General features: G+C 41.2%; 1 protein-coding gene across 4 annotated transcripts in view; it reads right to left on the bottom strand.

Moving 5' to 3' along the window:
- Window positions 1–26,633, bottom strand: part of KCNAB3 (potassium voltage-gated channel subfamily A regulatory beta subunit 3) — an 82,520-nt gene that overhangs the window by 13,447 nt on the left and 42,440 nt on the right. For all 4 annotated transcript variants that reach the window (XM_072149914.1, XM_072149915.1, XM_072149916.1 and 1 more), the window contains 7 exons: window positions 13,736–13,779; window positions 11,944–11,981; window positions 11,719–11,798; window positions 6,138–6,182; window positions 5,629–5,673; window positions 4,332–4,375; window positions 170–256 (listed from right to left, as the gene is read on the bottom strand). In XM_072149914.1, the coding sequence (XP_072006015.1) occupies window positions 170–256; window positions 4,332–4,375; window positions 5,629–5,673; window positions 6,138–6,182; window positions 11,719–11,798; window positions 11,944–11,981; window positions 13,736–13,779 (383 nt within the window). The remainder of the gene's footprint in view (window positions 1–169; window positions 257–4,331; window positions 4,376–5,628; window positions 5,674–6,137; window positions 6,183–11,718; window positions 11,799–11,943; window positions 11,982–13,735; window positions 13,780–26,633) is intronic.

The raw sequence follows: 26,633 nt of genomic DNA, 5'->3' as shown, positions 1-26,633 counted from the left end.
TACAATAAGACTGATATATTTCAACATTCACCCAATGTATCTCAGGCTTTATAGCGGCTTCAAGTCTAAATCTAAGAGTATACATGAAAATCAAGTACGACTCAACAACTAACGAAAAAAACATCGAAAACAAAAGGAAGGGGAAGAGGCAGAAGAAAGTTGAATGTACCTTCCATTGGGCTATTGGCATCCATACGATTCGCAAATACAATATCGACATATTCTAGCTGTAGCCGTTCCAGAGACCCCCGGAGACCTGGTGGGCAGTGAAGATCAATTAAAGACATTTTAGAACAGCAAGATAGAAAAAGTAATTTGATACAAGGTAATTAGAGGTAGAGCTTCCTTCATATTAATGCAACACAATGGAAGGATCCTCATTAAATGGCTCTCAATTATAGATTCTCCTGTCATCCCAGATTGGATTTAAGAAGAGAGAATCCCAAAAGGACAAATCTTACACTCCTGATGAAATGAGACATCAAGAACTGAAAGGAAGGTCAAGATGGGAATCTACGAGAGACCTGAAAGGGCGGTTTACCCCCATCCTCCCCACCCCTCGTATTCTCCGCACTCTCATGTCATTTGGAGATCTTAGATTGTAACATAAAAGAGAACTCTCATCAATACGACAAAAGACCCAGATCTGTCTAATCCCTGGTAAAGATGCAAATCAAATTCTGCAAGTTAAGAAAGGAAGCAGACGTGTGTATTTTCAATACAAGATTACCCTACAGAGTGCACATATTTAAGGACATTGCGAAATATGAAGGTTAATATCCACTTTTAGATGTCTTTTAGGACCGCCAACATCTATCAGAAATCGGTATACCGTACTTTGGCTTATGATGCCTATTATGTGTCTTATTTTGAACTGTGATTGCTCTACATTCAAATTAATAGGTCTTGCAGGATCACAGTCACATTCGAGACCTCTCCGCAATAATAGAAGGAAGCAAGATTGTAGAAGGCCTCTGACAGCTCAGGTTTAGTGAGCGTAGACCGTACCGGGGCTCAGAGGCTTCACATCTTTGCTACTACTGAAATCCTTACGTCTTTAGATATATTTTCCCTGGACACTTTGTGGACATCACTCGTTATGTGACATATTACAGCATCTCAATGTGGTTAAGGTCAGGACTCTGACTTGACCATTCCATAACAAAAATCTTTTTCACCCACACTTTAGATCAGAGGTGGGCAATTAATTTTCCCATGGGACCACATGAGAAAGTGGAAAGGTTTTTCAGGGTTGCACTAAAGTGGTTAGTTCTACCAAATACCCTTTCGTTACTGCCCCCTTTCCTTATGCCCCCATATATAGTGCCCCCTCTCCTTATGCCTCCCATATACTGTGCCACCATTTATACTGCTTCCTCTCTTTATGACCACTTTTTAATGCCCCCATTTATAGTGCCTCCCTTATAATGTCCTCTCATTTTTGTGCCAGTTTGTCCTCTCATTTAGCAAAAAAAGGTAATCTGGTTCGGCTGCCTGCGGCGCTGCAGTGAGGAGACCAGTGCAGTGCCGTCAATGCATTGCTGTCGCTGGGAGCCATTCTGTCCATAGTGGCAGAACAGGGAATATATTACTCCCTGCTCTGCCACTGAACAAACAGCCCTGCTACTGCACAGTCCCTGGCTCCAGTGCTTTCGCTGGCTCTACTATCCCCTCGTGACCGCCTGCCACGATATGGGTCACAGGGGATACAATTGTGATGGCCGGATACGCGGACCAATTAAAAATAATCAGCGGGAAGGATGTGGCCCGTGGTCCTCACAATGGCTGCTTTAGACGATTCTTTTATGTACTTTGGGTCACTGACTTGTTTGGCATGAGGTCACAGACTGTTGCTTTCTGCTTTCCTAGAAAATGTACAGGTTGTACCACTGGTAACCAGTAGGTATTGTTACTGACACTTGACCTGGTCTTTACTGCTACCTGCCAGCCACAGAGTCCTGTCTGCAGAAGTATGTACACGTCCCCTAATTACCTTGCTCAGTGTTGGTTCATGTCACCTGCAATCCAGCCAACCAATCACACTAGGACCGTGGTTACTTGGTAACACCTTCCAACTTGTCCTGTCTGCAACAGCTCTCAATAAATTGACCCTTCTGAAAGGTCAATGGTAATTGTGTAATTCTACGACAGGCAGGGCATGGCAAAAAATGTAAATCCAGCGCAGCCTTCCTTCCAAATACATCGGGAGGCACTGTGGTAAATCTCTCCCTAGGAGGTTAGATAGATCAGGGTTGTCTAGGAGGCAATTCACTGTGATATTGTAATTTAAGACCATATATAATTTTTCGCTCAGTCCAGGTTTCCATCTCATTCAAAAATATTAAATTTTTCTTTTGTAGTTATATACTGATTTATTGTATTTAATAGGTTTTACTACATTGTTTGCTTTATATTCTATATACCCCTGCCATCAAGTCTGAGGAGGAGCACACATTATCTATACTAAGGGAGAGGCTTTCTCCTGTACTTAGGGTGATCTCCTTAGTCCAGCACTTTTTATGAGCTGCTAAAAGAGTAAGGGGAAGAGAATTGGTAATTGTATACTCATTGCTCATAAACTTAGTTGTCACTTTTCTAGCTGATTCAGCAGTCATCCTCCTAAACTAAGCTGAATATATTTAAAAACCATCTTCATTATTTCAGGAAGAACTATAATTTTTAAAAATGCAAGTCTGGACTAATGCTCTGAGCACTTTTACCCTAGAATGTCCCAGGGGACTGGACTTCATCTTTGTTGTCATAATACTCCTCCCTATGTACAAGAATATAACTACTATAATACTGCCCCCTATGTACAGGAATATAACTACTATAATACTGCCCCCTATGTACAGGAATATAACTACTATAATACTGTCCCCTATGTACAAGAATATAACTACTATAATACTGCTCCCTATGTACAGGAATATAACTACTATAATCCTGCCCCCTATGTACAGGAATATAACTACTATAATACTGCCCCCTATGTACAGGAATATAACTAGTATAATACTCCTCCCTATGTACAAGAATATAACTACTATAATACTGCCTCCTATGTACAGGAATATAACTACTATAATACTGCCCGCTATGTACAAGAATATAACTACTATAATACTGCCTCCTATGTACAAGAATATATCTACTATAATACTGCCCCCTATGTACAGGAATATAACTACTATAATTATGCCCCCTGTGTACAGGAATATAACTACTATAATACTGCCTCCTATGTACAAGAATATAACTACTATAATACTGCTCCCTATGTACAAGAATATAACTACTATAATACTGCCCTCTATGTACAAGAATATAACTACTATAATACTGCCCCCTATGTACAAGAATATAACTACTATAATACTGCTCCCTATGTACAAGAATATAACTACTATAATACTGCCCCCTATGTACAAGAATATAACTACTATAATACTGCCTCCTATGTACAAGAATATAACTACTATAATACTGCCCCCTGTGTACAGGAATATAACTACTATAATACTGCCCCCTATGTACAAGAATATAACTACTATAATACTGCCCCCTGTGTACAGGAATATAACTACTATAATACTGCCCCCTATGTACAGGAATAGAACTACTATAATACTGCCCCCTGTGTACAGGAATATAACTACTATAATACTGCCCCCTATGTACAAGAATATAACTACTATAATACTGCCCCCTATGTACAGGAATATAACTACTATAATACTGCCCCCAATGTACAGGAATATAACTACTATAATACTGCCCCCTATGTACAAGAATATAACTACTATAATACTGCCCCCTATGTACAAGAATATAACTACTATAATACTGCCCCCTATGTACAGGAATATAACTACTATAATACTTCCCCCCTATGTACAAGAATATAACTACTATAATACTACCCCCTATGTACAAGAATATAACTACTATAATACTGCCTCCTATATACAAGAATATAACTACTATAATACTGCCCCCTATGTACAAGAATATAACTACTATAATACTGCCCCCTATGGACAGGAATATAACTACTATAATACTGCCTCCTATGTACAAGAATATAACTACTATAATACTGTCCCCTATGTACAAGAATATAACTACTATAATATTGCCCCCTATGTACAAGAATATAACTACTATAATACTGCCCCCTATGTACAAGAATATAACTACTATAATACTGCCCCCTATGTACAAGAATATAACTACTATAATACTGCCCCCTATGTACAAGAATATAACTACTATAATACTGCCCCCTATGGACATGTTTAGAGCTGATTTTTGCAAGGTCTGATACTCACCCTCAATAATATGCTTTCGGGACAAACCTCTCTCAGTTTCTGCTCTGTAAAAGAAAGTGTTGATAGAACGAAAATTAGGTTTTTCCATTTAATAAATCCTGCCTTTTAAGCATCAATTCTTCTATTTTTGTACGTGTAACCTCCTTGGAATTTTAGATTATACAGGTGGGAATCACCATTACAGTAGTTTAAGCTCACACAGATGTATTTTATAGGGAACCTACCATTAGATTTGATGCAGTATGAAGCAAACATACCTTAAGAATTCTGCAGCTACACTGATGCAGGATCATATCTTGGTTAATCCCTGAGCTGAGTGGTTTTGCTGATAAAACAATTATAAAATTATGATAATAAAGCTTGGTTGCTTCTATGGCTGGTTCAGCGCTTCTCCTAGCACATTAGTTATGCACTGCAGAAGAGGATGATGTAATCCCTGGGTTGTGTCTGAAGGCAGAATAATCAATTGCTGCACCATCCCCCAGCTGCTGTGTAAGAGTGATCCAGCTCAGGTTGATTAGCTATGTCTTGACTATGCTTCATGTATAATAGAAGCTCCGTGTGTAGTGACAAGGTCCGTGTGCAATGTATTATGTAGGCACCCAGTCTGACCTAGCTTTCCCAAGGTCCTGAATGTTATAATTGTTTTTTCAGCAGAATCACTAGACTCAGGGATTAAGCAAGATATGATCCTGCATCAGTGTAGCTGCAGCATTCTCAAGGTAGGTTTGCTTCATAATGCATCACATCAATTGGTAGTTTTCCTTTAAAACAGAAAATTCTGTCTTCCAATTGGTTATGAGTTCTTCTCTAATGGGAAGCCCCTGTGATCTACTCTGCAAAATTTCGGGGCTGATTCTGCAATGCTGTAGACCGAGGCCTTCTACCCTCCTACCCTTTCCCCTATAAACCCTATCCCTGATCCCATTGTCAGCACACAGCATCTCACAGCACTAGAGGAACCATGAAGTGTCTGGTTAGAGAGTCCCTGCTCACACTCTGGAATCTTACACTGACCATCAATGAGTGATAGGAGCTAAAACAGCAATTAGAGTAAAATTGTAAAGTAAGGGGGTTAAAAAGGATCTTTAATGTGTAAACATCACTAGGGGATGGACACATAAAAATCCTTTAAATTAAAATACTACTTGTTTAATCGCATGGATTGGAAGCAATAAAATAAATTATGGATGTTATGAAAGCAGAACATCGTAGATTTCTAGGCAGTACCATTGGAGCCTATTTTTCAAAAAAGACACTAATCTGTACTGTTATATATGAAATCTTCAATACTTACTGGCCTCCCCAGTAGATTTTAGTTGTAACCACATAACTAGAACGTCTAAAAAAAAAAAAAATTTAAACAAATTCATTACAAAATTATAAAAAATCATAAAAACTAATTAAACAAATCATACAAAATTAAAAAGAAATACAGGCGGTTCCCTACTTAAGAACACCCGACTTACAGACGACCCCTAGTTACAAACGGACCTCTAGTTATTGGTAATTTACTGTAGTTTAGCTTAGGCTACAATAATCAGCTATAACAGTTATCACAGGCTTCTGCAACAAAGCTTTATTATAAATCCCGGTCCTTATGACAAGCCAACATTTTTGAAATCCAATTGTCACAGAGACCCAAAAAATGTCTGGGGTTACAATGATAAAATATACAGTTCTGACTTACATACAAATTCAACTTAAGAATAAACCTACGGAACCTATCTCGGGGACTGCCTGTATTAGATGAATATTTACATGATAGCGTGTGGATAGACAAGTTAATATTATGTGACCACTTACCTCCACTCCTTCTTCTTGAGGATGTTTCCAAGAGTTCTCTCTGCTCTGTTGGGCACCAAAGGAGAATTTATAATTTACATTGAAGCATAAATAGAACAAATAAAATAATACGATCCCACATGTACTACGCAAAAGTGTGTTCCTTTTGGTATTTTCATGTAGCCCTAAGTATAGAGCGCTCCCTCGTGTGCTCTTTGTAGCTTATGCAGGATTAGAGGAGGTTAAACTCAACCATGTAGAGAGGGGAAGAAGAAGGCACAGGATTCAAGTCTAGCTCTTAATTGAAGGACGTATCGTCGTTAGATCAAAGTGCTCACCTTGTTGACATCTCTATAACGAGCGTGCAGAATAATTGTAAATAAGAGCCGCTCGCGAGTTGGAAAGCGCCAGCCCACTGGATGCAGGATATGGAGAAGTAAGAAAATTCCGGTAGTTTGGCTCGTCTTCTTGAAGTCATTTTTTTCAAAGCTGTTGATAAAATAGTATAAAACGTCGTGTTTTGACTTGTGACCTGATGAAGGCTTTTATCAGCTGCAATCATAAAACGACTTCAAGAAGACGCGCCGAACTGTCAGAATTCTCTTGCTCCTCCATATCATGTGCTTTTTGTGACACTTGAGCCCCTCTCGTGAATGGGCCTTGATCTCTCTTGTGAATGGAGACTTGATTGTGCATGTATATATATCTCTATCGTGAATCTCTTGAATGGAGACCTTGATCTCTCTTGTGAATGGAGACTTGATCGTGCATGTATATATATCTCTCTCGTGAATCTCTTGAATGGAGACCTTGATCTCTCTCGTGAATGGAGACTTGATCGTGCATGTATATATATCTCTCTCGTGAATGGAGATTAGATCGTGCATATATATATATATCTATCTCTATCGTGAATCTCGTGAATGGAGACTTGATCGTGCATGTATATATATATCCTGGTGCAGGTCCTGGCGGTCGAGGTGCAGGTCCCGGAGGTCGAGGCCTCATCTATTAAGTATTAATAACATACCCTATGGATATTTCAATACACCTTCAAACCGATAAGGAGAGGGCTCACGGGCTAAGCCTTCTCCATGCAAGGTGATGTATAATACAGCAGACACCCGCAGTTATTGCACTGATCATGGGTGTTAATCATCTGTGTTGTGGATGTATTCATCACTGACCCCTTTGACAATGGAGTGGAGCAAACACTTGCCGTGACAGCCAGTAGTTTCATAGAGACTCTTAGGCCTATCTTGTAGGGTGTAATCGAGAATCAGCAAAGTTACAATATCCTTCAATACTGAAGTGTCCAAGTGATCAGACTTCTAAATGGAATTTCTTGTCTATGAGCGGTTTAATATTAAATGATGACCAGTGTTCTGGAGATTTGTGTGTAACCGGCTCGTTTCTATGGAATCACCAGTTACTGGTGGGAGAAATAGTTTAATTCTGTGTCGCTGACTCTCCGAACAAAATGTACTACAAGTTGATATGGGTGAGGAAGCAGAAGAGAGAAGGTCAACGTAAAAGCTTCTCAGGAACATCTAGGACACATCTCTTCTAAATGTGTACAACCTTCCCATACAGCTGCCGATCCTTAGGGACCAGGACTTTTTACCTTTCTTGCAGTTACATTTTTAACTCCCAACATTCCAAAAGTCGGATCTATTTTTTTTTTTCATTTACAGAGCTAAATGAGGGTTTGATTTTTGTTATTCAAAGGCCCTCTAAGGAGTTTAAACCCTCAGGGGGCCTGAAAATAGAAATAAATATCTAAAAAGATTGATGAATTTCAAATCAACACACAACAAACACACAATTTAGTAGACACATTAGGCTTCCCGTGTCCCAAAATTTCTATTAAAATTTAAAAAATAATTGAGCACACAGGAAGTACTAACATCATATATTGGTGTAATTCGTGGACTACCCTGCTGTACATAGTGTGCAGTCTGTGATTGTGCACATACGGCATAACACTTACATTTCTCATAGCTCTTTACATCAGAATGTAAAAAAGTTACAGGTGTGTAAAGATGTCAATGCAGAGATTTTTTGTTCTAAAAATTTACATTTTTTTTTTATAAAATTGGGATCTCTACGATAGTCCTAATCCAAAGAGCTGTGTGAGGGTTTATTTTCTGCGTAACAAATTGCACTTCATAGTGATCGTATTTAATATTCCATGGCGTGTACTGGGAAGCGGATAAAAAATTCCAAATGTAGTGAAAATGGTGAAAAAACACATTTGCAATGTTTTCTTGTGGGCTTGGATTTTACAGCTTTCACTGTGCGCCCCAAATGACATGTCTACTTTATTCTTTGGGTCGGTAGGATCACGGGGATAACAAATTTGTATAGGTTTTATAATGTTTTCATACATTTAAAAAAATTAAAACCTCCTGTACAAAATTTTTTGGGGGGATTTTGCCATCTTCTGGCACCAATAACTTTTTCATACTTTGGTGTATGGAGCTGTGGGTGGTGTCATTTTTTGTGAATTTTGATGGCGTTTTCATTGCTATAATTTTTGGGACTGTGCGACCTTTTGATCACTTTTTATAAATTTTTTTATATTTTTCAAAATGGCAAAAAAATGCCATTTTCGACTTTGGACGCTATTTTCCGTTACGGGGTTAAACGCAGTGAAAAACAGTTATTATATTTTGATCGGACATTTTCGGACGCGGCGATACCTAATGTGTTTATGATTTTTACTGTTTATTTATATCAGTTCTAGGGAAAGGGGGGGATTTGAATTTTTAGGTTTTTTTATTATAATTTTTTTTTTTTTACTTTTTTTTTTTTTTTACTTTTACTATTTTTCAGACTCCCTAGGATACTTTAACCCTAGGTTGTCTGATTCATCCTATCATATACTGCCATACTACTGTATGGCAGTATATGTGGATTTTACTCCCCATTCATTAAAATGTGCAATTAGCACATTGTAATGCATGGGTTAAAACAAAGTAGCCTCGGGTATTCGGAACACCCGAGGCTACCATGGCGACGGATCGCGGCTCACTGTGACGTCATCGGGGAGCGACGATCGTGGGGAAAACCTGCAATATGCAGCAAAGACTTACGGGCCCGCGAGCCCTCTCCATGCATCGGGACCCGGCGTGCGCCATACTAGTACGGCACGCGTCGGGAAGGGGTTAAGCTTCGTTCTGGATTTTGGTAGGTGGCAAATAAAAAAAACATAAACACAAGAAGGGAAAGGGGGGAGGATATAGAAAATAAATAGCATTTGCTGCTGTTAGATAGATACTTTTCTAATTTTACTTCTATCTCTGTTTAGTAGTGTGGAATGTCTACGGGAAAGATGAGGGTTGATCTGCCAAGCTTTACGTTGAGGTGAGAAATATCCATAACACAAAGTACCATGCTTTTGCCCTTTTGGTTGTATTTTTCTAGCATATTTAGCAAAAAGTACTAGATGTTCCCGAGAAGCTTGACCTTCTCCGTTCTGTTCCATCACCCATCAACTCGTAGTGCCGTTTCTTCGAAGAGTCAGTGACGCGGAATTAAACAATTTCTCGGAGTAACTTGTGATTCAATAGCAATAAGCTGATTAAACATCTCTGGAACACCACTCATCATTTAATATTAAACCGCTCATACGAGGGAAACTCAATTTAGGAGTCCGAGACGTTCCTGGCCTCAAAACTTGGCAAGAGTGTCTGGCCAAAACTTGTAGATCTTCCATCATATAATATTCACCATCTGAGCTGGCATAGAAACTTGACAGTCTTGTAGAAAGTCTCTGTTCCCTCTGTATACAAGGTCATTAATGTTTAGGATTCCTTGTGGATGATCAATGCTGAGCGAAAGCCAAGATCCAAAACAAATGACCCCCACCGATCAGTTGTTCACCGACCGATTAGTTGTTTGCACAGACCTAGCTCTGTTGATCATTGGCACGATGAATGTTTGCAGCTCAGTCTGATGCAAGTGAATGGACTTGAAATGTGTCTGCTAGACTGTGATGAAGCCACAATACTGTAGTCTCTTCAAAACAGATGATTGGTGGGGGTGTCTTGGGTAAGATCTCTCCATATCTGACAATAATTTCCTATCCTAAGGATGGATGACGAAGAAAATCCTGGAATACCCTTTTAAAGAGAACCTGTTAGGACAGTGATGGCGAACCTTTTAGAGCCTGAGTGCCCAAACTTTAACCAAAAACCACTTATTTATTGCAAAGTGCCAGCACCGCAACTTAAGCATGTATTTCTCCTTGTTCTTTGACAACTTTCAATTGTTCAGCCTCCTAAAAACTCCAACGCAGTTGAATGGAGGAGGGCAAATTCGTCTATCATTGTAGGAAGATTCTGCAGGAAGATTCTTTGATTCCTGTCTGGTGAACTTCATGCTGGGGTGATGGCCTGGGTGCCCACAGAGAGGGCTCCGAGTGCCGCCTCTGGCACCCGTGCCATAGGTTCGCCATCACTGTGTTAAGAGCTTGAATCCCTAAAACAGCCAGCAGGCTTAGATGTAGGTGTAGGCTACATGAATGCATGTTGGGATTCAGCATTTTGCCTTTGGCCATCACGTTATCAAGATTTAGGAGGGGAAAGATGGCAAGAGTCTGGTAACTGGAGTCCTTCGGGTCATTGCATAGTGAAGAGAAATGTAAAGATCTCCGCTTCTCTCTGTGCATTGTGAATGTCGCAAAGGTCAAACCAACCCAAGTCAACGTTCATCTGTCATACTGGATGATCAGCTATCTACAGTGTCCCATCAACTAAATTACCTTACATTACAATGTTCAAAAATCCCAAAGTGAATTGTGCTTTCTCTCTATGACTTCTTCAGAACTACAATTTTTTCAGGACGAAAAAAAAAGGCAAATTATTTTCCAACCCCATAGTTGACACTTTAAGGTGACCTGTGTAGATACCAAGGGGCCTTCATAGTTTTACTGTAGTATTACATTATGCCTTAAAGGGGGTTTCCCACGGATCAAAGTTAGGCCCTATCCACAGTATAGGGCCTAACTTGCTGATCGGTGGGTGTGTCCATCCCCTCCATTGTGATGTATGGAGCAGAACGGTCATGCACGGCCATCTGCTCCATTACTCTCAGTGATAGACGAGAGGTCCTACTGAGGTAACTGGGACCCCATTGGACCCCTCATTTCCGTGATCTGTGGGGGTCTCATCACTGATCAGCAAGTTAGGCCCTATCCTTTGATTCATAGGAAAACCCCTTTAATGTTAAAATGCCTGAGAGACCCATTTTAAAGATGGTTTTCATGGTGGTAGAAATTTATGGTTTGTTGAAAGACCAAGATGGAGGATAGCACTAATCTTTCCAAAGACCGGGATAGTTCCTACAATTGTAGTGCGGGAGCAGAACTCTCTACTGAGATGGTCTTTGGAGACCATGAATGAGATCCTACAATCTTTTACTAGTCTTTCTTTGTACTGAAAATGTATTTAATGGTGGAAGGTCTGGAAGAACATCTGCCCTATCTTACTCCCCGCTGCATATCTAGTATTAGTAATCTCCCGAGGCGTGTATAATCAGCTGGCCTGTAGGCGTCATGTCCCTTTAAATTACTCGTTAAGCCTCGCGGCTCTCTCCTCACCTGCCAGCGGCGTACACCTCCGCAGTGTCAAACAGATTGACCCCGTGCTCATAGGCAACAGTCATGATATTTTCTGCAACCTGGTGGGAAAAAAAAAGGGGCGGTAAGCAACCTCGGCTATTGTTCTCCGGCCCCTTCCATATGTCTCACACCTGCCCCTTCCTCTCCATGGTGCTGACCTATCCATCTTTTTCAATCGGCTCCCTCTCCTGCTGTATTCCTTACCTCCTCTGAAATCTGAGATCCAAATGTTACCCAGGTCCCTGTAGACAGATGTGAGAGGGATGGTTAGTAAATATACAGCGCTAGGGAGGTTTGTAAAAACATAGACAAGATATTAACCCTTTCCCTGCCAGGCGTTTCTGGAAATTTTGTCAGGTTTTTGTTCAGCGCAATTTTTACAATTTTGACATATACAGAAATAAAACCAAAGTTACAGCATAAAGAATTAGACTAAATCCCAATGAACCATACATCTTCTGAAAGCCGGCACTTGCGCCTATTTTAAAGTGCATTAAGGAGTTTATAGACAGAGGCACCTTCATGCAATTTTGATTCAAAGTATAAAATTTAAAGTGTTAAAAGCAAAAATTGACTACGATGGCAAAAAAATGTGCCCCAAAAAGAAAATAATTAGCTAAATGTAATAATGAACATGTACAGAGCTCATTGATAGCTCATAGTCCTATGTTCACATGAATCAATCATCATAAAATCACTAAAACTGAAATAACCAAAATCTGCTTCCTGTCTTGAAATTGTAAAACCAAAACAACCTGCAAAATATAGCAATAAAACAGATTAAAATCTAAAGGCAGCCCAAAAATATTACATATTTTTTGAAAGCGCACAACCGGGCGATTGCATTTGTCTTGATAACAGTTGACAAGCCAGGACCACCATCATACAATTTTGTGTCAAACACAAATTATTAAAAAAACGCAATGAAAACATACATTTTCACATAAAACGCACATCAAAGTGCAGGTGATAGGGATAGGGATGTAAAAATAGCAAGTCAAAGTGAGCAGATTTATATATACTCACAACATTAAAAAGAATTTACACTCCCCAAAATTTGTTTTGAATCCACAAATATTCAGATTTGCCTGAGATGAGTCTAATTTAGAGGCTGCAGGGGGATTGTCACTTCAGACTACCCAATCTTTGGTTCTATAGCATCTAGAATCGTGCTGGTGTCATATTAGAGATAAGATTCACATCTTTCAGATGACATCAGGCTTGTGGTTCCGTGATGTACCGAATTTGACATATAGGTAGCTTAAAACATAATTGTAAGTGCATAATGCAAGAAGTGGTAATGCTTGTAGTTGTTTTTTTTCGGGATGGAAGTAGGAGTAATATTAGTGCTGCTAGTATTGTTAATAATTGCATCAATCCTGATGATCTGGATGATTATAAGTGACGATAGCTCTTGTTCATCTTAAATAAACCATTATTCTTTGGGGATGGGGAGGGGGGCTCCACCCTGGCGCGAGTCCCATCAATCACACATGAAGAATTGCTGAACTGCAATGTTTATGCTTAACCATAAAACGTCGTAGTCAGCAAAACGGAAATAATAAAGTTCTGTGGAGCGAGTCCTCGGCCATCAATATTTATTTCTGTTGAATTGTAGGGATTGCAGGAGACCAGATGACTTCTCACGTCACATCACATAGGTCTGCACACTACGGCTATAAGGCTTCCTATATTACGGCCTTATAAAAGACGGGTGTAGCACGAGGTGAGGCGGGGGTGGAGCCAGATCAAGTAACAATATTAATTCTCATAGCTGGACTCTTGTGACCTTCCCATCCGGGTCAAATTTACAAATTATCACCTCCCGCAACTCATTGGGGCCCCTAAATGCCCAATGTGACCCTGCTCTCAAGTCATCACGTGTTCATCACCTGTTATGTGCAGATTGAGTAATATTCATGGAGAGGCACCGGTTCCTCAGGTCTATGTATATCTGATACAGATTCAATGTATCACAGACAATATACTCACTTACCTAATCCCAGACACGAGACACGTAATCCAGACTTTCCCAGGTTCCTAAGGAATAAAAAAAAAATGATATCTTTAATTTTAGAGCCGGTCTGACACTGAAGATAAATTTATAGATAAAGGGGACAGTTATTAGAATGGATTTGGATTAATAATGATACATCTTTATATAACGGCATCAAATTCCCCAGCTTATACAGATCAAGGGGGACGTGTGCACACAAAGTGAGCTGAAACCGTTTGTCCCAAGTTTATACGTTTTCCCCTCAAAAACTTGTACCTTATCACAAGGTGAGGTATTTCTAGCCGATTTGGTGAGGGTCCGGCTGCTGGAACCCCCATCAATCCCCAGAATAGGGATCCCGTTCTCCTGATGGGTGGTGCCCCTGAAGCTCCATTCACTGTCTGTGTTAAAGAGGACCCTAAATAAACCCCCTAGGAGCTGCTTACTAAAGCCGTTCCCTAGCCCTACCCCAGGTGTAGCAGTGTTTAATCGCTAGCTTTATTATAACTTACCAATAAAGCTCGGAAACACTGCACTATGTAGCCCTCCGAATGCCAGATCAAGCTTACAGTGGTCCGGCATATTCATGAGGGGGGCGGTCAAAGGTGCTCCCCTCTCTGTAGCTTCTCCCTCAGACCGCCCCTCCCACATCATATGCCGGCAGTCACCGCTTCCTCCGACCATCCCCTCATGAATATGCCGGACCACTGTAGGTGTGGTCCACCATTCGGAGGGCTACATAGTGCAGTGTTTGCTAGTTTTATTGGTATGTTTCGATAACACATTGGCGATTAAACACTGCTATTATTGGGGTAGGGTTAGGTAGCTGCTTACTTTATTTAGGGTGACAGGTCCTCTCATGGGTCATTCCCATGCATTATAATGGAGCAGCAGGGCGCATGCTCATCCTACCATTACTGAGAACGGGATCCCCCTTCTCTGGAGATCTGTTCTTTTGGGATTCCAGAAGTTGGACCATCACCAATCATCAGCTTGTTATCCCTCATCTTAGGGGATAACCTAAATACAAAAACTTTAATGCTCCTCTTGTAAGAGATTGAGGAAGAAGGGGGGACACAGGAAGTAAAAATACCCGTAGATCGGTAAAAAAGGTGCAAGCCATGAGAACATCCACCTAATGTAAGAGGAGACCTGCAGATGAGATGTTTCACTTTACATGATCTCGTCCTGCACCCTGGCGTTTCTACCCGATCTGTTTGATATAAATGATGGAGTTGTTGGCTTGCCGTCGGCAGCAGGAGGGGGTAGGGCGTCAGTTATCAATCATTCGCCTGTGAGTCGTAGTAGATCGGCCTCCTGGGGGCTTATGCGGAAGTGCACGGGATGTATTCCTTGATGTAACGTAGGAATATCAGCACCGGAGGACTCGTTTTGCAGGTTCCCCTAATCGTCTGGGCCTTGGTCTGTTTCTCGAGATATTTGGCAACCTCCATAGCAATGACCCCATACATTATAATTCATTGTAACCGGTTCTTTGTAAAATGTGATCTCGCCTTAATAGTTTTTACTAAATTGAATTCATCCCATGAAATATTTAGCTGCTGCATTTTACATGAGTTATTTACTTAGCGCTCGCAGTCATCACTCATCTGTCGGGGGGGGGAATGATTCGGCCACCAGCGTTCACACCCTATAATTCATGACTGCACGGTATTGACATGTCTCTTAAAGGTTTACTCCTAACAAAGATGAGGTGCCGTATTGTGCCTCCTACAAGAGCCTTCAAGGGGATTTACGGGCAACAAAATATTGAAGATGTATCAAAAGATTTGTGGGATTCCAACACCCGTCGCCCCCACAGATCAGTTTCCTTCGCTGATAATAAATGGAAAGAGAAGATGTGATGTTGAACTGGAGCTTATGTGCAGTACCTGGTCTGACCACTACACAGAGAACGGCGCTGTCTTCTCCATGTCACATTCTCTGTGTATCAATTGCAGAGAATAGCTGATCGTTAGGGAAGTTGGGTGTCAGTTCTTGACTAATCTGATATTAAGGACCTAACCCGTGGAGATTATATCAATATTTTTAGCGCTTAGTTTCCCATTAATTACTTTTCCTGCTGTAGTTTCATGAAGGGCATCCAAAAAAATCCATGTGTCAATTTGTCATATCAGATCACTTGAGAAAGATCGTTTTTGTCTGAGATGAGTCACTTTTAGAGGCTGGAGGGGGGGGGGCTGTCCCTTCACATGCCCCTATCTTGTGCTCTGGAACTATGCTTCTGGTGTCATTTTAACGATATGGCTCTCATCTTTAAAATTACGGGGTAGTGGCTCTATGTGCTATAAGCTGCTAAAGACATATGGGCTCATTTACTGCTCACTTCTGTCGGGCTGTTCGCCTTTTTCGGGGATTGCACGACTTGCACAGGTGTTTAACAGGTGTCTGCGCTGGGATTGTGTAGCACGTGATCGGATTTTGGCGCAGCTGCGCCAGATTCCCTGCGACAGAAATCGGGGGCCGTGGCCGTCGGACTATCTGACTGATTCGGACTGAGCGTGGGATTTAACTTTCAAATTGTGTCGCAAGACAATGCATTTACATGCACCAGGAAGCAGAAGGTGAACACCGGGGACCTGAGCGGGGAAGCGACACATGCAAGATATCTGGTGCACAATCTTACTGACTCCCCGCACAGCGCATTATACATGGACAATACACTTACATGCACCAGGAAGAAGAAGGTGAACTCCGGGGACCTGACCGGGGAAGCGACACATGCAGGATATCTGGTGCACAATCTTACTGACTCCCCGCACAGCGCATTATACATGGACAATACACTTACATGCACCAGGAAGAAGAAGGTGAACTCCAGGGACCTGAGCGGGGAAGCGACACATGCAGGATATCGGGTGCACGATCTTAGTGACTCCCCGCACAGCGCATTATACACGGACAATACACTTACATGCACCAGGAAGAAGAAGGTGAACTCCGGGGACCTGAGCGGGGAAGCGACACATGCAGGATATATGGGGTGCAGGATCTTAGTGACTCCCCGCACAGCGCATTATACACGGACAATGCACTTACATGCACCAGGAAGAAGAAGGTGAACTCCTGGGACCTGAGCGGGGAGCGGGACATGCAGGATATCGGGCGCAGAATCTTAGTGACTCCCCGCACAGCACATTATACACGGACAATGCACTTACATGCACCAGGAAGAAGAAGGTGAACTCTGGGGACCTGAGCGGGGAGCGGGACATGCAGGATATCGGGCGCAGGATCTTAGTGACTCCCCGCACAGCGCATTATACACGGACAATGCACTTACATGCACCAGGAAGAAGAAGGTGAACTCCGGGGACCTGAGCGGGGAAGTGACACATGCAGGATATCGGTTGCAGTATCTTAGTGACTCCCCGCACAGCGCATTATACACGGACAATGCACTTACATGCACCAGGAAGAAGAAGGTGAACTCCGGGGACCTGAGCGGGGAAGTGACACATGCAGGATATCGGTCGCAGTATCTTAGTGACTCCCCGCACAGCGCATTATACACGGACAATGCACTTACATGCACCAGGAAGAAGAAGGTGAACTCCGGGGACCTGAGCGGGGAAGTGACACATGCAGGATATCAGGTGCACGATCTTAGTGACTCCCCGCACAGCGCATTATACACGGACAATGCACTTACATGCACCAGGAAGAAGAAGGTGAACTCCGGGGACCTGAGTGGGGAAGCGACACTTTCAGGATATCGGGTGCAGGATCTTAGTGACTCCCCGCACAGCGCATTATACACGGACAATGCACTTACATGCACCAGGAAGAAGAAGGTGAACTCCGGGGACCTGAGCGTGGAAGCGACACATGCAGGATATCGGGCGCAGGATCTTAGTGACTCCCTGCACAGCGCATTATACACGGACAATGCACTTACATGCACCAGGAAGAAGAAGGTGAACTCCGGGGACCTGAGTGGGGAAGCGACACTTTCAGGATATCGGGTGCAGGATCTTAGTGACTCCCCGCACAGCGCATTATACACGGACAATGCACTTACATGCACCAGGAAGAAGAAGGTGAACTCCGGGGACCTGAGTGGGGAAGTGACACTTTCAGGATATCGGGTGCAGGATCTTAGTGACTCCCCGCACAGCGCATTATACACGGACAATGCACTTACATGCACCAGGAAGAAGAAGGTGAACTCCGGGGACCTGAGTGGGGAAGTGACACTTTCAGGATATCGGGTGCAGGATCTTAGTGACTCCCCGCACAGCGCATTATACATGGACAATGCACTTTGGGTGAACTCTGTGGACGGGTAAGTTATTGAGCCCCATTGTTGGAAAAAGGAAGAGCATATGAAATTCAGTATTTGCCTGGTTAAAGGTGAGATTTTGGGTGCAATAGAGGCAAAAGATAAAGGGGAATCTGACGTGCTGATCTCCCTCCAGACTTTAAAACCTATTTGAGCAAAAATTAGCATGTGACGTTGGAGATGATTTGCATCGGTAAGGGCAGATTCACACTGGAGTGTGGGTTAATAAAGTATCCATTATTTTCTGTTTTTCTTCTGGTGTTTTATGCATCCTTTTTTTTTTTTTACAAACTGAAGGTTTAACATTGGCTCAAAGAGATAACCCCTAATCTTTAATCAGGGTAATATGCAAATTTCCTAAATCGGCTACTGGGGCTTGGAATAGCCAGAGCTGAGGCTACACGGCGCGGCTACTCCACACCCCTGTAGCCTCTTTGATCCTCCTATCCAGACATCGTCCGCGTAGCCGGATTTCTGCGCATGCACAGAACACAGGCTGACGGCTGCCCGATCCCAGCTCCAAAGCTGGAGCGACTGCGCAGAATTCCGGCTTCATGGATGAGTGCGTGCAGCTCCTTGTAGCTGCGCACCGAAGATGTCTGGGTAGGAGGATCAAAGAGGGTACCGGGTGTGGAGTAGCCATACCATGTAGCCTCAGCTCCGGCTACTCCGCACCCTAGTAGTCTCTTTAGAAAATTTGCATATTACCTGATTAAAGATTAGAAAAGACAAAGGGGAGTAAAAGATTAGCCCTAAAAAGGTCTATCCTTACATCTACCACCGGTGCATCTACCACCGGATCTACCTTAATAGGTAGATCTGTAGTAGTAGGTTTCCTTTAAGGGGGAACCTGTCAGCAGGGACCTCATTTTCACTAAAGACATGTTCCAAAAGTCTGTTACACCTGCAGTGCAATGACGCCCTTCTCCCTTCTCTGAGCATTTTCCTTCCATTATGATTGTGTATGATCACTTACCTGGCTCCCGGGTGGTGGCTTTGATCTGGATACTTTTCAAAACTAAACCCTTGTCGTGTCTCGTGCTGCTCAATCCCTCCTTATACTAAAATATATCCCAAATACCTCAATATAAGCTCTCTGCTGGCGATGTAAACTGTATGCAACCATTATCCCTCCACATAACCATCACAATATAACCACGGCACCTCAAAATACTGTGTATGTACCCCAAATACCTCCACATACCCAATATACCTCCACATAACCATCACAATATAACCACTGCACCTCAAAATACTGTGTATGTACCCCAAATACCTCCATATACCCAATATACCTCCACATAACCGTCACAATATAACCACTGCACCTCAAAATACTGTGAATGTACCCCAAATACCTTCATATACCCAATATATCTCCACATAACCATCACAATATAACCACTGCACCTCAAAATACTGTGTATGTACCCCAAATACCTCCATATACCCAATATACCTCCACATAACCATCACCATATAACCACGGCACCTCAAAGTACTGTGTATGTACCCCAAATACCTCCATATACCCAATATACCTCCACATAACCATCACAATATAACCACGGCACCTCAAAATACTGTGTATGTACCCCAAATACCTCCATATACCCAATATACCTCCACATAACCATCACAATATAACCACTGCACCTCAAAATACTGTGTATGTACCCCAAATACCTCCATATACCCAATATACCTCCACATAACCATCACAATATAACCACTGTACCTCAAAATACTGTGTATGTACCCCAAATACCTCCATATACCCAATATATCTCCACATAACCATCACAATATAACCACTGTACCTCAAAATACTGTGTATGTACCCCAAATACCTCCATATACCCAATATACCTCCACATAACCATCACAATATAACCACGGCACCTCAAAATACTGTGTATGTACCCCAAATACCTCCATATACCCAATATACCTCCACATAACCATCACAATATAACCACTGCACCTCAAAATACTGTGTATGTACCCCAAATACCTCCATATACCCAATATACCTCCACATAACCATCACCATATAACCACGGCACCTCAAAGTACTGTGTATGTACCCCAAATACCTCCATATACCCAATATACCTCCACATAACCATCACAATATAACCACTGCACCTCAAAATACTGTGTATGTACCCCAAATACCTCCATATAACCAATATACCTCCACATAACCATCACAATGTAACCACTGTACCTCAAAATACTGTGTATGTACCCCAAATACCTCCATATACCCAATATATCTCCACATAACCATCACAATATAACCACTGTACCTCAAAATACTGTGTATGTACCCCAAATACCTCCATATACCCAATATACCTCCACATAACCATCACAATATAACCACGGCACCTCAAAATACTGTGTATGTACCCCAAATACCTCCATATACCCAATATACCTCCACATAACCATCACAATATAACCACGGCACCTCAAAATACTGTGTATGTACCCCAAATACCTCCATATACCCAATATACCTCCACATAACCATCACAATATAACCACGGCACCTCAAAATACTGTGTATGTACCCCAAATACCTCCATATACCCAATATACCTCCACATAACCATCACAATATAACCACTGCACCTCAAAATACTGTGTATGTACCCCAAATACCTCCATATACCCAATATACCTCCACATAACCATCACAATATAACCACTGTACCTCAAAATACTGTGTATGTACCCCAAATACCTCCATATACCCAATTTACCTCCACATAACCATCACAATATAACCACGGCACCTCAAAATACTGTGTATGTACCCAAAATACCTCCATATACCCAATATACCTCCACATAACCATCACAATATAACCACGGCACCTCAAAATACTGTGTATGTACCCCAAATACCTCCATATACCCAATATACCTCCACATAACCATCACAATATAACCACGGCACCTCAAAATACTGTGTATGTACCCCAAATACCTCCATATACCCAATATACCTCCACATAACCATCACAATATAACCACTGCACCTCAAAATACTGTGTATGTACCCCAAATACCTCCATATACCCAATATACCTCCACATAACCATCACAATATAACCACTGTACCTCAAAATACTGTGTATGTACCCCAAATACCTCCATATACCCAATTTACCTCCACATAACCATCACAATATAACCACGGCACCTCAAAATACTGTGTATGTACCCAAAATACCTCCATATACCCAATATACCTCCACATAACCATCACAATATAACCACGGCACCTCAAAATACTGTGTATGTACCCCAAATACCTCCATATACCCAATATACCTCCACATAACCATCACAATATAACCACTGTACCTCAAAATACTGTGTACCCCAAATACCTCCATATACCCAATATACCTCCACATAACCATCACAATATAACCACGGCACCTCAAAATACTGTGTATGTACCCCAAATACCTCCATATACCCAATATACCTCCACATAACCATCACAATATAACCACTGTACCTCAAAATACTGTGTATGTACCCCAAATACCTCCATATACCCAATATACCTCCACATAACCATCACAATATAACCACTGCACCTCAAAATACTGTGTATGTACCCCAAATACCTTCATATACCCAATATACTTCCACATAACCATCACAATATAACCATGGCACCTCAAAATACTGTGTATGTACCCCAAATACCTCCATATACCCAATATACCTCCACATAACCATCACAATATAACCACTGTACCTCAAAATACTGTGTATGTACCCCAAATACCTCCATATACCCAATATACCTCCACATAACCATCACAATATAACCACTGTACCTCAAAATACTGTGTATGTACCCCAAATACCTCCATATACCCAATATACCTCCACATAACCATCACAATATAACCACGGCACCTCAAAATACTGTGTATGTACCCCAAATACCTCCATATACCCAATATACCTCCACATAACCATCACAATATAACCACGGCACCTCAAAGTACTGTGTATGTACCCCAAATACCTCCATATACCCAATATACCTCCACATAACCATCACAATATAACCACTGTACCTCAAAATACTGTGTATGTACCCCAAATACCTCCATATACCCAATATACCTCCACATAACCATCACAATATAACCACTGTACCTCAAAATACTGTGTACCCCAAATACCTCCATATACCCAATATACCTCCACATAACCATCACAATATAACCATGGCACCTCAAAATACTGTGTATGTACCCCAAATACCTCCATATACCCAATATACCTCCACATAACCATCACAATATAACCACGGCACCTCAAAATACTGTGTATGTACCCCAAATACCTCCATATACCCAATATATCTCCACATAACCATCACAATATAACCACGGCACCTCAAAATACTGTGTATGTACCCCAAATACCTCCATATACCCAATATACCTCCACATAACCATCACTATATAACCACGGCACCTCAAAATACTGTGGATGTACCCCAAATACCTCCATATACCCAATATACCTCCACATAACCATCACAATATAACCACTGTACCTCAAAATACTGTGTATGTACCCCAAATACCTCCATATACCCAATATACCTCCACATAACCATCACAATATAACCACTGTACCTCAAAATACTGTGTATGTACCCCAAATACTTCCATATACCCAATATATCTCCACATAACCATCACAATATAACCACTGTACCTCAAAATACTGTGTATGTACCCCAAATACCTCCATATACCCAATATACCTCCACATAACCATCACAATATAACCACGGCACCTCAAAATACTGTGTATGTACCCCAAATACCTCCATATACCCAATATACCTCCACATAACCATCACAATATAACCACTGTACCTCAAAATACTGTGTATGTACCCCAAATACCTCCATATACCCAATATATCTCCACATAACCATCACAATATAACCACGGCACCTCAAAATACTGTGTATGTACCCCAAATACCTCCATATACCCAATATACCTCCACATAACCATCACAATATAACCACGGCACCTCAAAGTACTGTGTATGTACCCCAAATACCTCCATATACCCAATATACCTCCACATAACCATCACAATATAACCACTGTACCTCAAAATACTGTGTATGTACCCCAAATACCTCCATATACCCAATATACCTCCACATAACCATCACAATATAACCACTGTACCTCAAAATACTGTGTACCCCAAATACCTCCATATACCCAATATACCTCCACATAACCATCACAATATAACCATGGCACCTCAAAATACTGTGTATGTACCCCAAATACCTCCATATACCCAATATACCTCCACATAACCATCACAATATAACCACGGCACCTCAAAATACTGTGTATGTACCCCAAATACCTCCATATACCCAATATATCTCCACATAACCATCACAATATAACCACGGCACCTCAAAATACTGTGTATGTACCCCAAATACCTCCATATACCCAATATACCTCCAAATAACCATCACTATATAACCACGGCACCTCAAAATACTGTGGATGTACCCCAAATACCTCCATATACCCAATATACCTCCACATAACCATCACAATATAACCACTGTACCTCAAAATACTGTGTATGTACCCCAAATACCTCCATATACCCAATATACCTCCACATAACCATCACAATATAACCACTGTACCTCAAAATACTGTGTATGTACCCCAAATACCTCCATATACCCAATATATCTCCACATAACCATCACAATATAACCACTGTACCTCAAAATACTGTGTATGTACCCCAAATACCTCCATATACCCAATATACCTCCACATAACCATCACAATATAACCACGGCACCTCAAAATACTGTGTATGTACCCCAAATACCTCCATATACCCAATATATCTCCACATAACCATCACAATATAACCACGGCACCTCAAAATACTGTGTATGTACCCCAAATACCTCCATATACCCAATATACCTCCACATAACCATCACAATATAACCACGGCACCTCAAAATACTGTGTATGTACCCCAAATACCTCCATATACCCAATATACCTCCACATAACCATCACAATATAACCACTGTACCTCAAAATACTGTGTATGTACCCCAAATACCTCCATATACCCAATATATCTCCACATAACCATCACAATATAACCACGGCACCTCAAAATACTGTGTATGTACCCCAAATACCTCCATATACCCAATATACCTCCACATAACCATCACAATATAACCACGGCACCTCAAAATACTGTGTATGTACCCCAAATACCTCCATATACCCAATATACCTCCACATAACCATCACAATATAACCACTGTACCTCAAAATACTGTGTATGTACCCCAAATACCTCCATATACCCAATATACCTCCACATAACCATCACAATATAACCACGGCACCTCAAAATACTGTGTATGTACCCCAAATACCTCCATATACCCAATATACCTCCACATAACCATCACAATATAACCACTGCACCTCAAAATACTGTGTATGTACCCCAAATACCTCCATATACCCAATATACCTCCACATAACCATCACAATATAACCACTGTACCTCAAAATACTGTGTATGTACCCCAAATACCTCCATATACCCAATATACCTCCACATAACCATCACAATATAACCACTGTACCTCAAAATACTGTGTATGTACCCCAAATACCTCCATATACCCAATATACCTCCACATAACCATCACAATATAACCACTGCACCTCAAAATACTGTGTATGTACCCCAAATACCTCCATATACCCAATATACCTCCACATAACCATCACCATATAACCACGGCACCTCAAAGTACTGTGTATGTACCCCAAATACCTCCATATACCCAATATACCTCCACATAACCATCACAATATAACCACTGCACCTCAAAATACTGTGTATGTACCCCAAATACCTCCATATACCCAATATACCTCCACATAACCATCACAATATAACCACTGTACCTCAAAATACTGTGTATGTACCCCAAATACCTCCATATACCCAATATATCTCCACATAACCATCACAATATAACCACTGTACCTCAAAATACTGTGTATGTACCCCAAATACCTCCATATACCCAATATACCTCCACATAACCATCACAATATAACCACGGCACCTCAAAATACTGTGTATGTACCCCAAATACCTCCATATACCCAATATACCTCCACATAACCATCACAATATAACCACTGCACCTCAAAATACTGTGTATGTACCCCAAATACCTCCATATACCCAATATACCTCCACATAACCATCACAATATAACCACTGCACCTCAAAATACTGTGTATGTACCCCAAATACCTCCATATACCCAATATACCTCCACATAACCATCACAATATAACCACTGTACCTCAAAATACTGTGTATGTACCCCAAATACCTCCATATACCCAATTTACCTCCACATAACCATCACAATATAACCACGGCACCTCAAAATACTGTGTATGTACCCAAAATACCTCCATATACCCAATATACCTCCACATAACCATCACAATATAACCACGGCACCTCAAAATACTGTGTATGTACCCCAAATACCTCCATATACCCAATATACCTCCACATAACCATCACAATATAACCACGGCACCTCAAAATACTGTGTATGTACCCCAAATACCTCCATATACCCAATATACCTCCACATAACCATCACAATATAACCACTGCACCTCAAAATACTGTGTATGTACCCCAAATACCTCCATATACCCAATATACCTCCACATAACCATCACAATATAACCACTGTACCTCAAAATACTGTGTATGTACCCCAAATACCTCCATATACCCAATTTACCTCCACATAACCATCACAATATAACCACGGCACCTCAAAATACTGTGTATGTACCCAAAATACCTCCATATACCCAATATACCTCCACATAACCATCACAATATAACCACGGCACCTCAAAATACTGTGTATGTACCCCAAATACCTCCATATACCCAATATACCTCCACATAACCATCACAATATAACCACTGTACCTCAAAATACTGTGTACCCCAAATACCTCCATATACCCAATATACCTCCACATAACCATCACAATATAACCACGGCACCTCAAAATACTGTGTATGTACCCCAAATACCTCCATATACCCAATATACCTCCACATAACCATCACAATATAACCACTGTACCTCAAAATACTGTGTATGTACCCCAAATACCTCCATATACCCAATATACCTCCACATAACCATCACAATATAACCACTGCACCTCAAAATACTGTGTATGTACCCCAAATACCTTCATATACCCAATATACTTCCACATAACCATCACAATATAACCATGGCACCTCAAAATACTGTGTATGTACCCCAAATACCTCCATATACCCAATATACCTCCACATAACCATCACAATATAACCACTGTACCTCAAAATACTGTGTATGTACCCCAAATACCTCCATATACCCAATATACCTCCACATAACCATCACA

Source organism: Engystomops pustulosus, chromosome 4 (assembly GCF_040894005.1).
Source record: "Engystomops pustulosus chromosome 4, aEngPut4.maternal, whole genome shotgun sequence".
NCBI classification, from domain to species: domain Eukaryota; kingdom Metazoa; phylum Chordata; class Amphibia; order Anura; family Leptodactylidae; genus Engystomops; species Engystomops pustulosus.
This window is presented reverse-complemented; position numbering and strand designations above follow the sequence as displayed.